This window comes from Puntigrus tetrazona, chromosome 10, assembly GCF_018831695.1.
Source record: "Puntigrus tetrazona isolate hp1 chromosome 10, ASM1883169v1, whole genome shotgun sequence".
NCBI lineage: Eukaryota > Metazoa > Chordata > Actinopteri > Cypriniformes > Cyprinidae > Puntigrus > Puntigrus tetrazona.
In genome coordinates this window covers 10,569,559-10,585,739 of record NC_056708.1, presented here as the reverse complement: position 1 = coordinate 10,585,739, position 16,181 = coordinate 10,569,559, and the positions used below count along the sequence as shown (strand labels likewise).

The window sequence follows — 16,181 nt, the reverse complement described above, 5'->3', positions numbered from 1 at the left end:
AAAGTTTGTTGTGGATGTGATGTTTAGAAACCAGCCAATCGGAGACTTGAAGTCCAGTCCAGACTTTTAAGAACCCATGAAATTGTTTAAAGAACGCTGTGTTGACATTTCTTGAGTAACAAGATATTGGCCACATATCACATATTTCCTATTTCATATAGCCAGTGGACAAACCAAAAAACATTGAAAGCATTGCCTTTTTGCTATTTCCTTCTTAAACCAATTGATACTTAGTATGAGTAAATGTGCATAATGAACCACGATTCCTTAGTTTTTAATGCATCCTGATTCCAGCTCCCATGCTGCACTGCCGCAGTACAGACTCCATGAACACTATGGTCTCGTTCGGAGGCCTAATCAGCTCCTTACTCTTCCTCCTTCGCTGTATCTGAGGAGTGCGTGTCTAACTAAAGCAGATGGCTCTCCTGTTCCACTGAGGCCATTGGCTGTTTTAATAAGCTTAACATGCTATATTGATCTGCAGCCAAGATCAATTGGCGAAGTGTTTGGTTTTGAAATTAACACCACGCTAGAAAAAAAGCAAGAAAATGCTGAGATGGATTCCCAAGTTAATCTATCCAATATGACTGTAATACCAAGTGTTTTAGAGGAATTAAATATGTTGGACTGACCATCATTATGCCTATCTCTTCAAATTTACTCTCATCAGCATCCTTTACTGTTGTTTTCTTTGAATTTCTAATGGATATGTGCTTCATCAGTCAATAATAAATATAACTTATTTTATCATATTAATCAAATTTCGATTATTTTTTTTTATTATTATATTCTATCTATAACTTTATTTTTTGCAGATTTATGGTTTATTTTTGACATTTTTTCCACGTTTAATAGATGAAATGGAATATGAAATGGTGGAGAGAAAGCCAGGGATGGAAAAATGTCCCTGGACTCAAATCTGAATCTTTCACATAAGCATGTTAAGCATAACATATGCACTAAGCATTACGCTGCGACTCTGACGTTCTAATATGCTTTGAATCACACCATGTAACAGATCTTGCCTTTTTTGGTTTATTTGTGAAAAGTGCAGCTTCTCCTGTTAAGGACAAACAAGCTGGCTGCCCTTGCCTGTCAAATCTCATCTTACCTTTTCCGTTACTTTTACTTTCCCACTATAAAGGTATTTCCGTCTGGACCCACCCCTCCTTTCTCAATTTCTTCTCTCAGCACCAATACAGAAATTTGCATACCTCTATTCTTGGAAAGAAGGAGCAGGAGAGAGAGAAAGAATAATGACAGCAATTTCTTCCCTTTCTCCACTCGCTGGCTTGCGAGAGAGTGTCGTTTAGCGGCACCTGTGTTAGCGACAGGCGCGCGGATGAGAAGCGAAAGAGAGCAGTTGATTAAATCATCAAGTCGCAGCGCAGAAAGTCAATTCTGCTCACCGTCTACAATGATATCCTTTTATCCTGACGTAATGAGCTATGGCACTTTTGCATTGGGTAATGCGATGAGTTCTATTAGCGCGTTCCATTTGCTTCACAAGCAAGGGCGAGTCATTTCGTTCCTCTCATATCTCCGCAATCAAAGCGCTAGGCTGGGCTCGGGGAGCACTGACACGCCAATGGAGATGCCAACGGTGTTTTTATGGATCACAACACACTGGAAAAATACATTTTGCTCATTATTTTAACTCTTTGCGAACCTTGGCTAGGCCAAATGAGGGGGAGCCCCAAGGCCTTTAGGAAAGCTCCATGCGGTCGTGCATTGTTAATCGACCATTATTGCCCAGGATGGAAACAGAGTTTAAATTCAGTTATATTGCTGATTTTGTTTCATAGCATTTTTACTGTAATGCTAACAGTATTAGCATGCTGGCACGCACCAGAGCAGTAGGTTATTAACATCTGGTATCTGTGTGTTTATTGGTTATGTATAATACATGAGCCCCGTATGTCTCGAATCCCGTTGGACTGGGGCTGTAAATTGGATGCTGCTCACCAGGCCCTGTATCAGGTCAGACGGGAGAGACTTGTGCCAGAATATACCCCCCCTCCCCCCGCGTGCTGTCTCGTCCTCTCACTTTCTGTCCCTAGCACTCAGTCCTTGCAGGAATACGGCTCCAAGAACTGTCAGTCACACAGGGCTGCCACAGGGTTAAGCTCCGCTTGGTGTAATTGGCCCCGAAGACCTCAGGCCCCGCCCCCTAGCAAGCCTTTATTAGGGAGTCCAAGCTCAAACCCCGAACGCAGCCAAGTCGTTTGTGTGCTCCTTGCTAATTAGCAGATAAAGAATTAAGTGGACCTTGAAATTGAAATTGGTCAGAAAGGCTTAAATTCAGCATTTTAATATCATGCTATGTTTATTAATTTATTTGCCAATTATTCATTGGCTTATTTTGCATGGAGACACCAATGCCCTCTGTTGTTTTGTCTTGCATTTGTTTGTTTGTTTTTTATTCCTTCAGAATAATGTCTGTAGTTTTACATGTGATTCTTTTTGGTGAATCAAAAACATAAATTGCGATCAGTGAAAACAAATAGTTTATTTTTAATTCATTAAAAACGTACAGAGCAATTAGTGTAGCCTAGTTCTGAGAATAAATGACTCTTGTAAACTGGTTCTTTTTAGTAACTTAAAAATATGCAGAGAAGTTTGATTCTGATATTGAATGACGTGAACAGTTTTTTTTTGTGAATCTAATTCACCTCCAGTGTAGTCTGATTCATGAAAAAATCACTCATAAAGTATAAACCAGTTCTTTTAGTGGGTCCAAAACATACAATGTGAGCAATGTACAGCAATTCTGACAGAAATGATTTGTACGAGCTGATTCTTTTTAATGAATCAAAAACAGACTGTGACCAGTACAGCCCCATTCAGAGAACAAATGGACTTGTCCTTTTTTAGTGAATCTAACGGTGCTACCAGAGGAGCATTATTCTGAAATTGAATGGCTCTAATGACCTAGTTCTTTTTAAGTCTAATTAATATTCTAGAGCACCTCCAGTGCAGCCTGATTCACAAACAAATGACTCTTTTAAGCCGATTCCTTCAAGTAGATCAAACAAACAACATGACCAGTGTGGCCTGATTCTGAGAACAAATGGCTCTTGTGAACAGGTTCTTTAAATTAAAGCAAAAACATACAGTTTAACCAGTGTAACCCAATTTTTAAAACAAACAACTTTTATGAACTGATTCTTTTTATTGAATAAAAATCATACAATGTAGTCTGATTTATTAACAAATGACTCCTATTAGCTCTTTCTTAGGCAAACATGACCAATGAAATATCGAAATAAATATCAGTTTTGAGCTGAATCTTACAATGAATAGTTCAAAATATGTTTTGAATCAGTCTAAAACTGTTCTCTGAATTGTGCAACATTAGCAGAATAGGTTCGAAATAAGCTCACATGACTCGAATCAGGAATCTGAATCAGAAACGCAGCGTACCAAATCCTAACAAAAATTAGTGTTAGCTATTTTTGGCCAAAGTAATCGATTCCTGGATTTCAGGATTGATTTCATGAGCAAATTTCAATGTTATTTCTGTAAGCAAGCAAACTCTGTATACAAAAGATGATTAGGCAGCGGACTGGCAGCGTGTCTGTGGCCTATGAGACGTGAAGATAGTTGGACTCATACTCTAGTTGGTGTCGGGCAGAAAAACCCTGCTGGTGGTAATAGGCAGATGTAATGAGGCCTGGCCACTGAGTGAGATAAGAACAGCCTTTTCCTGCTTAGACTTTTATTACTCTGCTGATGAGCTGTGCAGTGAGAGACTGCAGAAATCAGATTTCCACTTCATAATAGCTTTATATTTAAAAGCAAAAAAAAAAAAAAAAAAAGCTCATCACATCTAGACGACTCTGCACTGTTCTAATGGGTTTTTTTTCTTTGTCTTACAGTGTGACAGCGAGAGTGACCAAGAAGACAAGGTAAGACTGGGCCTTATTATTTTTGTTACAAGACCAGCACTTTGTATTTAAACTTTACGTGTAGGAATTCTCAATGTTCAAATGTGTCAAAATACTTTCCCTTATCCCAACATAATATGCAGAAACACCTACAAAAACCCTGTTTCAACAGTAATTATAGCGCTCACTGTGTAGTTGGCTTCTCTTAGTCCTTGCTGTTTTCAGATGGCAGATCACTGTCTGATCTCTCGTTGTCTGCATCATATCAACGCTACAGTAGCTTGCATAAAATAATTTGTTGCATTGCCTCTGGTTGCTTCTGATGGAAATGTAGTTTTACAGCGCTCTTTGGTTATACTTGGACTAAAATAATTAGATAAATGTATATGCACATTAATTAAAATAAATATTTATTATTAGTATTAATAATAATAATAATAATAATAATATATATATGATTATTTATGAATTCATTGAAATCCACAACGAACTGATAGAATTTATTTCATATGATATTAAATTAATTAATAATTTTAATTATTGTAACAATATTATATTTTGTATAAATTATTATTATTACAATTTTTTTATTAATGCATATATTTATCATTACTATTATTGTTAATGAATTTATTAATATACTTCATTAATTTCTATGTCTTAATGACAGATTAAAGAATTTATTTAAATACATTTTAATGAAATGTTTTCTTGACTTTTTATTCCTGGATAGATGGGTGGCTATATAGACGTTGAAAGAACATTTATTATATTCATTAAATTAATTCCTTACTTTTTACTAGTTATATAGAATTAATGTTTATAATTAATTATAAATAAATAAATAAATAAATAAATAAATGATTATTTTAATTAATTAAAAATATCTATTTTTGTCATTTATTATTATTGTAAAGAATTTAAAAGAACAAATTTTAATGAACTGCTTTCCACAGAACTGTTAAGAAATGCAAAGCTAGTTAGTAGTAGCAGCTGTAGCTGCAGTGTTATTAATACCACGTTACATCATATAGCACTTCTAAAATGATCTTTATTCTTTTTTAATCAAACTCGAATCAATGAGAATCCAATATTAGACTCTACTTAAAAGTGTGTTTCTCTTTAATTAGAATTACCATCTTGTTAATGACTGTGAGAAGGCCTTAATTAACTCTGCATTAATTATGAACGACTAAATGGTGTGCGAAATTTGAAAAGAGCCATTACGGGCTTCACAAGTTACATTTTACACATATTACCGTGTAACAATTCCTACAGATTTATTTAAGGTACAACCCACAGGACATAGGGTATGATGATTTACGTTAAGTGGAGCTGAATTATTATATCCGTCATATTTATAGTGTAATTATAACAGAATGAGGCTATTATTTAAATGCATGAATTTAATTGAACACGAGGCTCTAGGCTAACTTTGATGCAAGCCCCGAAAAGCTTGACAAGACACATCGCGCCTGCCGAACATCAGCATGATTACACCAAAAATGTTGTTTTGTTCGCTCTTTTTGAATGTTCCTCATTTGTTGTTTTAAAGCAGAGGTTGTTTGATGACGACGAATCGAATTAGCCGCGTCAGTCAAAGCCCTTTTGTTGTGGCATGGCAGAGATGTGCAGCGTAAGACATTAATCGCTGTTTTGCTCGCTGCGTTCCTGCTTCTCATTATTCCTCTAATGATTTTCACAATGTCATGTCATTCTCTCTGCCTTTGATTAATTATGTGTCAAAACAATGGAAGGGTTTAGTAGGCAAACAAAGAAACAAGAGCTCTCTGTTTCAAACACACACACACACACACACACATTCGCAAACACTTCAGAGGGATCTCTTTCTGTCAATAGCTCTTAAAATGTGTTTACAAAAGCGTGAGCATGTTGAGCTGCCTTAGCAATAAGCGACAGATCCGTGATATTTTCTCTCTGGGAATGAATTCAGTAGCTCTTCCTCCTGCAGTAGCGGGTACAGTGTATAGGGGAGGACGGCTTGTCACATTAATGGGTCACTTCTATTCATCCACAGACAAACTGTCTCTTTTTATTCTCCTCCGGCCCAAATCAGGAAATGAAAAAAGACACTCTGGAGAAATCACTTTCTGACTTCAAGACTGACTTTTTTTTCCCTGCCCTTTTTGCCTTAAATGACAGTGCATGTTCATATTTCTTAACCCGGTTGACAAAAAATACCCCACAGGAAGTGATGTCATAATTGTATTTTCTGTCACACTGCTGTAGTCAACATCCCATCGCCAGTTTAATTGGCAAACGTCAAAGTAATGCATTATTTTTTGCAGAGTGAAATGATATATTTACTATAATATTAATATGAAAATGTAACACTTATCAGTAGTTTTCATCATTTTTTTATGCTTTTTATTTGAAAAAAGACTTTATAGACGTATGGATGTATTTTCTAAAGCGTTTAATAATACAAATGTAATAGATAATAATAGATATTAATATATACAATTTATCATTCCAGTAGTAATATTAATAAATTAAAAATATGTAGCTAGCTTTACATGGACACTTAACTCTAACTGTTGATTAATGTGAATTTTATCTTTATTTTATTTATTATTATTTATTAAATAGTATAACAATTGTATGTATATATATACATATATAAACAAACAGTTGTTATGTACATATTAACGACAGATGAAAAGGCCTGGAGAGGCTTTTTATTAACAAAAATAAAATAAATACAAAATAAAGTCAGTAGTTTTCATCTAAGAGTGTCCAAGGAAAAGTTTATGCTTTTTCTGGGATTTGGTAAAAAGACTTTATCTCCGTCGACGTATTTAGGATTTAACGGCTCGGCATCCTGGCCCGTCCAGCCGTATCTGCAGTCGTCGCCTGGACTGTACGGGTCCCACGACGCGCTTGTTAATAACCCTACCCAAATGTGCACGGGGAAGAGACCGGTCTCCGATAGAGGCGCGCAGGGCATATTGACAAGGCTAAATCCCCTTCAGGTGTGCCTCGTCACAAGACCTGGCCGATACCACGCCCCTCCTCTCGATCCCGTCGGGAGCCTGGTGAAGTAATGATGGTGACAATAAAGAGGAGGGGCAGCCGACTCGTCACATTCCTCCCAAGCGTCAACCCCGTCAGGCGGTCGCCGCCCACGCAGGAGTGCTACCTTCCTCAACCAGGCTCCAGCGGTCGGAGCGGGGCAGGGATTCCTCTCCACAACTCCTCTCGCACCGGGACAGAGAAACCGGGAATTAGTCGACATGCTCAACCAGCCACCGGTAAATGACAGTAAACGCAAGCGTCACTTACCCTTCCTGGTGGCTGGGAGCGATCTCCGTTGTTCCTCCGTCCCGGCATGGGTACCAGCGAGAGGATGACGTCATCAGATGTCGCCCAACTGTGCCGCTTATTTTCCGCCTTGCCCATTTCCACCACTGTACGGGAGGAGCCAACGACAGACACAGTGGGCGTGGCGTCAGGCCTCGGAGAGGCTTTTATTAACAAAAATAAAATAAATACAAAATAAAGTGTCCAAGGGAAAAGTGTCCAAATAAAAGGGGAAACTGGTGCCCTCGTTGTGCTTCTGGGATTGTGGAAGGTCAGGTAGTGTTCCAGGGGGCAGGGTCCAGGTAAGGGGCGGAGTCCGGCGGTCGCAAGGGGCATCTCCGTTCTTTCCTCCGGTCGTCAGAGATTTATTTAACGGCTCGGCATCCTGGCCCGTCAGCCGTATCCGGGTGCAGTCGTCGCCTGGACTGTATCCCACGACGCGCTTGTCTAACGCACCCTTCCTGGACCCACGAGGACACCAGCGTATGCACGGGGAAGAGACCGGTCTCCCGAGGAGAGGCGCGCAGGGCATTTAACGGCGGCGGTGACAAGGCTAAATCCCTTCAGGTGTGCCTCGTCACACGCCGCCAGACCTGGCCGATACCACGCCCCTCCTCTCGAACACACCCACCCCGTCGGGAGCCTGGTGAAGGGCGGCGAATAAAAGGACGGGGTGATGGTGACAATCAGCAATATTATAATATATTATATTATATCAACATTTAAGTCACTTTATTTACTGATAATGAATGAATATTTTTAATATTATTATTTAAATTAATCATCATTTGATTTATCTTGTAAGTTATTTTAATATATTAATAATTATATTATTAAATTAATATTCTAAATTTTATATATATATATATATATATATATATATATATATATATATATATATATATATATATATATATATATATATATATATATGTAACTGTATTTTATAAATTATATATTTTATATATAAAATACAGTTTAATGGAAGCTTCAAATGAAGGCTTACTGTAAAAAATTATGTCAGCAATTATTTCTTTCTTTCTCTTAAGTAGTTTATTCTGTAATAATGATGCATAACATGCAGGTTTGATTAATTAGTATAATTGATGGAATGCTGTTTTAATCATTTTATTATAAAATAATTATGTTAACATTAAATTCTAATGAAACTGTTTTTCTTAAAGAAGTTTTTTTTTTATCTTAATGGGAAGCAGCATGCGTGTGTGTGTGTGTGTGTGTGGACATGTTGCATGAAGTGTGAGAGTGTTTAATGGCCTTTTGACATCTCGTTTGTGTTAGCTGGAGCAGAGCGAGAGATTTATTAAATGGTACAGACTGTACACTGTTCATCATGCGGCCCGGGCCTCTTCCAACTGGAACACGGCCCTAGTCCTGCTGTCTGCCCTCGCTGGCTCCCAGTCCTCTCGCTCTCTCTCTCCTGCTGCTGGATGAATTGGCAACATGCAGGCCGAACAGCGTCCAGGATGCTCTGAAAGCGTTTGGCTGGCCCTGGCAACTGTGGCTGGCCTCCACCTTCCAGGCTTTTGGCTCCGCTTCGGTCCCTGGATGCCCCTGTTACTTTCGTTCTCTCTCTCTCTCTCCTTCTCTCAATGTGCCAGGGATCTTGTTCTCGCTTCTCCCCACAACCTGCTCACCCCCAAACCCCAGGCCCCCGGCCCCTGCCCTGATTTGTGTGCAGAAGAAGTGTCTGTTATTAGAGAGAGCAGGTAGGACCCTGTCTTCTCATTACCAGCCGCTCAAGGGGGATTATTATGTCTGCTGTGGCTGGCAGAGAGCGAGCGGGAGTCGGGCTGTTTGATGTTCCGCAGCTGCCCGGATCCAATAACGTCCCCTTTTCATGGCGCAGTTAACACTAACAGGTCTGCGCCATCTGAGAGCTTTTAAAGACCGTTGAGGCTCAAGTGAATCTGTGCCGACTTTAGCCAGCAACAAATCAGCACATGTGCTCAGGCTTAGTGCCTCTCTACCCTCAGAATCCCTCTTTATGTCTAAGCCATGGTGCAGTGGGTTACACATGTGCTCTTGACACATAAACCATTGTAGGTTCAGGTTTTAGTATGACCAGCATAATGTTTCTATCTGCCTGTCTCGTCTTACTAATCTAAAAATGTAAAGCTTGATTTTAATATCAATAAATGTAGTGTGTGTGTGTGTGTGTGTGTGTGTGTGTTTACTTTTTGTATTTACTTCTATAGTTAGATATGAACTAGAAATAATGTTTATAATTTTTATTAAGTTATTACTTTTTCTTACTCGTAATTGCTAAATAGATATTTACAGAAAAATTATATTTATAATTTTCATGAAATGTTTTCTTGACTTTTTTATTCCTGGATAGATGGGTGGCTATATAGACGTTGAAAGAACATTTATTATATTCATTAAATTAATTCTTTACTTTTTACTAGTTATATAAAATTAATGTTTATAATTTTCATTACATTTTTTCTTACTTTTTTTTTCATACTTTTTTCTGATTCATGGAAGGATGGGTGATTTACTAGAAATAATATTTTTATTTAATTTGCTATTTTCTTATATATGTAATTTTTTTTTTTTTACATAGATAGATAGATATTTTTTTCTCAGTTCCTCAGTTCTCATCATATGTGTTGCATTATGTGATTATGAACATTTATTAATAAACATAGTGCTTTTCACTGTGAATAATGCTTTTAAACCACTTTATAATCCCATCATAACCATTACAAACTTGAAACGACATGTTTAATGCTGACACCCATTAAATACATGACTGAAACCGTTGAGAGCACAAAGCGTGCTGAAAAATGGTTTTATGTGTACTAATCAATTATCAGCCCATTACCTTTAAGAGGTAGATGGAGATGACAAATCGCACAAGCATGGACAGATTAATCTTAAGTACCTTTAAAGCGTCCCACCTTTGGCTCCAAATTAACGTCCTCTTGCGTTTTAATGCACTTGATGAGGCCTTAAAAGGGAAAATAAGAGGACCTTTACCGCTGAACTCTTATAACACCCCTCGCCCCCTCGCTCTTCTTACAGGCCTGTGTATCTTACCCCCGTCTGTGTGTGGCCAAGGGCAGAGGATGCCATTTGAAAGCATTTTCAGATTTATCAGCAGCAAAGTGCTGTTATTTCACTTGCTCGTCTCTCATTTGAGACCTCCGCTTTTACGAAAGCGTGTATGTCCTTGACGCAAATAAATTATCGTACATATGGGCCATTCTACAGAGCTGATCCAAAGTCAGGATTAGAAACGTCTTGGAAAATGATGAATAATTTTCCCAAAAAAACTGTATGTATGCAAATTGCATAATATCCAAAGTACACATTTCTAGTAATTGTACAAGATGTCTTGTATTGTGAATCCTTTTAGATTATGCTGATATGAATAATTAGTTTGAATATACATTGAACTCCATTGAACATAACATCTTAGTTAATAATTCTGTATACTTTGACAAAACATCCCAGGTTTCAGTAATGACAGCACATTTTCGGTAATGACAATAATGCTTGGCAAAATTATAACTCACATGCTACAACACTACTAAAGCATAATAAAATACAAAACAAATTGCTTAACTGTGCTGGTTATGTGTTCTCTTTTTGTCACTACTGAAACAATTCTTTAGGTAATGACAAATCTATGGCGTAACACCCAAAGATATCACTACCAGAACCCCGCTTCTGTAGATACGTAAACTCGCGGCTTTTCCCCTTCTTCCGCCTTTTCTTTTCATCTTCTGACGATGTTTGCCCTGAGGCGGTTGGAGGAGGAGAAGGAGAGGCACATTAGTTTCTCCATCACTCAGCCGGAGCACTGGCACATAAAACGTTTTTTTATTTTTTTTTATTTTATCTCCTCGCCACACTTCCGTGCTGTGAAACGGGGCGGGTAATAAAGCTCCGCGAGCGAGTTGTCAGCGGTAAAAGATTATGTGTTTTGCCCTCCCTGCATCTGAAATAAGCGAGCAGAGGGGTGTTTACAGGCTTGAGTGGGCGCTCGTGAGGCCGGGACAGAGGCTGATTGCTGTAGAGTGGCCTGTCAGCCCGTGATTTGTCACGTACTTCATCATCTCCGTCACTCCGCCGAGCGTTGTCATAGCTAACGTATCGCCCCGCATTTGTACCGGCCGTGTAGGAAATTTGTATTTACTTTGGGGTTGGGAGGAAGCGGCGGGGGGAGTGGTGTAATTTGTTCCTCGTGGATAATGTGACCCTGAGTGGAGCCGGATCATGGGTTAGTTGAAGTGATATTTTCCGGTAATGGTAGTCGTACATCACGGCTGTCAGACAGAGTTAGGAGGCATGCACGTAACAGCTCCATTTCAGCCACTGCAAGCATCTGGGATTATTTTCCATAACCAAGTATGACATGACCGCTCTGCGGAGTGCATTAAATTTTTACTGGCTTTTCTTCCTTCGCTCCGTCTTTCCCTCCCTCTCTGTGCTCCCCAGCCGGGTCACAGGCATTTCCCCTGAGCCGACCGGGGGGTGATTGATGCTCGGGAGACACGGCGGGCCCCGCTGCAGCGCTGACACATCTCTGTCATTTTATTTCTAATGACTTGTTTATTTCTTTAATTTCTTTCTTATGGTCGCTGGCTATTTTGATCCTTGTTATTTCCAGGCAAGGTCAGCGCTGTAAATGCCAGAGCTGTGGGAGACGGATCACGTGTGTGTGTGTGTGTGTGTGTGTGTGTGTGTGTTGAAGGCTAATCGCCGGGATCCTGGGGGCGGGTGGGCAGGCAGCGCTCATTATAGGGGCCTACCGCCAAAATTATGTGACGACCTTACAGGCCCTCTGACTTGCCAGACAGCAGAAGGATTTAGAGGGAGAGAGAGGGGGTGATGCATGCTGCTTGATGGATGGGCAGGTCAGCAGGCTGTGCAGTTACACACCACCCCCTCACCCCTGGCCGTCCCTCTCATTCCAGGCTGCCGCAGAAGTGCATTATGGGAGAAAGAGTGTAGCCCGCTTATTGCGCTGGTGGAGTGCTGCTATTTGATTGACGCCAATTAAATACACCTTCGTGTTTGAGAAAAGCATTATATGGGGACTGATGGCTAGTAATACAATTTATCGCAATACAAATAATTTTATATATATATATATATATATATATATATATATATATATATATATATATATATATATATATATATTATTTTTTTATTTATATTATTTAAAAATATTAAAAATACACTTTCAGCTGATTAGAGGCAGGTTAAAAATAGTCTGAATAATATTAATTATGTAACTAAATACATTAGTTATAATTGCTTAGTCTAATTTGGCCAGTGTTAGATGCAGATGATATTAAGGCACTTTATTTAGATATTTGTTTGTTTAAAATAATAAGTAACTATTAGTATTTTTATTGTTGTTATTATTTTAATGTATTATAATTATTTCTTATTTTCATTTGCAACAGCTTAACTGTGCTAAAATATCATAATTCATAATAACCTACATAAATTAAAAAAACATTCAAAAGACAAAAAACTATATAATATTGCTTCTAAAATTACAAATAAAAATTAAAAAATGAAAGTATCTGTGATACTTAGATAACACTGCTATATACTATCTACACTGAAATTCTTTTTGCATTATAAATTCATTAAGAATGTTTAATTTAATAATTATGTCTATTAAAAAAACAGAGCCCACTCCGTACACATAATTACTAGTATTGTTCTTGATAGAAAACTCAACAGTTTGTGTGTGTGTGTGTGTGTGTGTGTGTGTGTGTGTGTGTGCGCGCGTGTTGTTGTTTTCTAGTGAAAATGGTGACTTGCAGCTATTGTTTGTGCTGAGCATAAGCAGAGAGGCTTCAGAGTGCCTCAAGGCAGTCAGTAATGACCCCCACCGACCCTTACTTGCTAACACAATCACACTCACACACACATTTACACACTCTCTCTCCTCCATTTCCCCCAGCAGGCAGAGCCTCATTCTGTCATGCTGTATATCTGGGTGCTAACGCTCGCCTGTAACATGTGGACAACGATCAACTTGTTAGTGTGGATTCAGCATCTTCCTTTTCCCTTAGGCCACGATGAGCCTTGCTGATGCCTCCAGATTCCTTACACACACTCACATGAGAGCCCCTGACGGCTCTTTAGTCCCCGAGGAGAGCTCTGTGTGCTGGGAGGTTGAGTGGTTGGGGTTTGTATCCAGGGCCGAGACTAACACTGTGTGCTCTTGCCATTAGGGACACAACCTCGCAGCAGGGCCCCTACGAAAGCAATACTTTTTTTCTCTTTCTTTTTTTTTTTTTTGGGCCCTGCACACTCCTGTCTGACCTCTTATGGATAGGGATGGACAGTAGCCCTGCCACAACATCACATGTGGTCTGGTGCTTCTGTTAGTCCTGTCTCATAAACTGACTTTTATACATCTAGTCAGGCACTTGGAGATGGAAAAAGGGTCAAGATCATTCTTGATTAGTTGTGCGGCAACCCACTCAGTGAAAAGGCATGAATTGCTTTTTTTCCTTTGAGCAAACACTATTATTTCCAGCATAGCATAGAGAGGCTGTGCGGAATGAAAGCGCGCACAAAAGAAAGGTTAACCTGGAGAAATAGTTCAGTGACTTCTTTGATTTTAAGTTTTTATGTTGACTTCCAACCCAAGGCATGAGATATTTTACACTTTCCATTAACAGACGTTCCCGAGAGCCCTCGACCTCAGCATTCATTTGCACAAGCCAATAAAAGGTAATAATGCACCTGTGTGAATCAGACAAGGTTGCCAAGTCCTTGAAATGGAATTGAAGGAAAACATCCCTTGTGAATTATGATAAAGTGGCAAAGCTTTAGGTGAAAATGATTCGATCAGTGTTGCAAACTGCAAACAACATCAGAGTTCGGCATAATACAAGTAAACACAAGCAAATTGCTTGTCAGGATGTATAATATCATCTAATAATATATCATTTGTATTCATATAATTGCAAATATATTATTTGTGTGTGTATATATATATATATATATATATATATATATATATATATATATATATATATATATATATATATATATATATATTATGAAATATTATATATTATTAAAATGTATGATTTAATATTAATACTTAAGAATATTTAATAAAATGTATTATGTATGTTGACAGCATGAATAGAATAGAATAGAATAGAATAGAATAGAATAGAATAGAATAGAATAGAACACTCGTGGCTTCTCAGCTTGTACCTGTGAAGTGTTCTAGAATATTCCATTCCATGTGAGACAGGTAGTTGTGTGATGGATCTCACCTGGTCTGAGATGTGTCTAGCTATCTGTGCTCATGAATATAAATGAGAAGCGGTTGACTGTTATCTAGTTTAAATAATGTATGCGGTCAGACCTTGGCTTCAGATCCACGTCTCCTAACAGACTTTTTCCTCACACATAGAATAGTGGAACATGTTACTTCATGTCCATCGCTTTGTTCTTCACCCTTCGCTCTGTCTTTGCCTTGGCGTCCTCCGCAGGCTGATTGCGGTTCCCAGACAGTCCAAGGTTAAACTGAGGCCGTATGTATGGTAGATGTCTGTCAAGGTCTTCACACCTACACACAGACCATTAGCTGCTGCGCTGTGACTCATATAGAAGCATATGCAATCACATTGTTCTTGTCCATTGATATTTTGGTTTATGACGCAAATGTCATAAACTTGGTTTTGAAGATACTTTGTTGACGTTTATGGATTTTTTTTTCTGTTCTTTCTTGAAACATGCATTGCCATACATTGTATTGAGCTCATTAAAAAAAAAACAAAAAAACTTTGCAGCAAATTTGTTTTTATATGAACTTCATTTTTTTTCTTTTATATGACTTTATTGTCATGTTTTTATATGTATTTTATTTTCATTATTTTTATTTGTTAGTCTCTATCTTCATATATTCTTATCATATGTTGTCTTCTTTTTTACTTTTTTTCTTCTATTAATTTGTAGTTACATTGCACTTTCGTTATTTAGTACTTTTCTATGAAGTTGCATTTGAGTTTTTATTTTTACTAGTTTATTTTTTACATATATTTATTATTATTTTTATTAATTTATATATATAGATTTGAGTTGCTTAACAAGTCCCAAAATGTTGCATAAATTACAAATTTTACACAGAAAGCTTTTTCATTTTGTTGTATTTTCATTTTGTCACTTCATAAGTCTCTATTTTTCATTTTTGTAATTTTCCATTTTTATTTTAATTTTAATTTAATTTCAATTTAAATTTTCAAGTCATTATTTTTATTGTGTGTTTGTGCATATATATATAAATATAATTTCTTAATTTTTTATTATAGAATAAAAAATTGGTTTGTTTTTAGTATAAACTATTTTTAGTATAAACTAAAAACAGCAAAAACAAAAATGTCAAATAAAAAAGATATAGCATAGTAAAACCCGTTTGTTATTACTGTTATTATAGAGACCCACGGTTAATTATTTCAGCGTTGTGCTTGCTGTAATGTTTCCCAAGAGCATTTTGTGCATCTATGGATTTCAACAAAATGACCCTAATGACAAGTGTGCCGGCATATACTCTGAGCGCACCGGACACGCAGACTCATGTGTAGACACATCCTTAGTCTCCCGTCCCAAGTGTTCAACAACACGCTTGTTACAGCAGAATAATTGGAGGGTGTTCAGCTTTGCAAAAACAGGTCAGGTCAGGAAAATCGTGTCCGTCTGTGTCCTGATTAACCCCAAGAGGATGATCGACAAAAGAGCTCGGCCTGTTGTGTGTGAGGCTCCAATTATGTGTACAAGACATCTCCGGCCTGAGGGAAATTAAATGGAATCCCCCAGCTGGATGTGCAACCGAGGCCTCATGGGAGACATTTCGGCTCTTATTAAAACAGCCCTGTTGTCTAGGCTTAAGGGTCCAGTGTGTCAAACTGCAAATATGTAAATATAATGCCCATAAGGACTTCGCTTTACATCTGTGTG

General features: G+C 38.0%; 1 protein-coding gene across 8 annotated transcripts in view; it reads left to right on the top strand.

Moving 5' to 3' along the window:
* auts2a (activator of transcription and developmental regulator AUTS2 a) overlaps positions 1-16,181 on the top strand; it is a 281,245-nt gene that overhangs the window by 177,158 nt on the left and 87,906 nt on the right. For all 8 annotated transcript variants that reach the window (XM_043250831.1, XM_043250826.1, XM_043250828.1 and 5 more), the window contains one exon: positions 3,879-3,908. In XM_043250831.1, the coding sequence (XP_043106766.1) occupies positions 3,879-3,908 (30 nt within the window). The remainder of the gene's footprint in view (positions 1-3,878; positions 3,909-16,181) is intronic.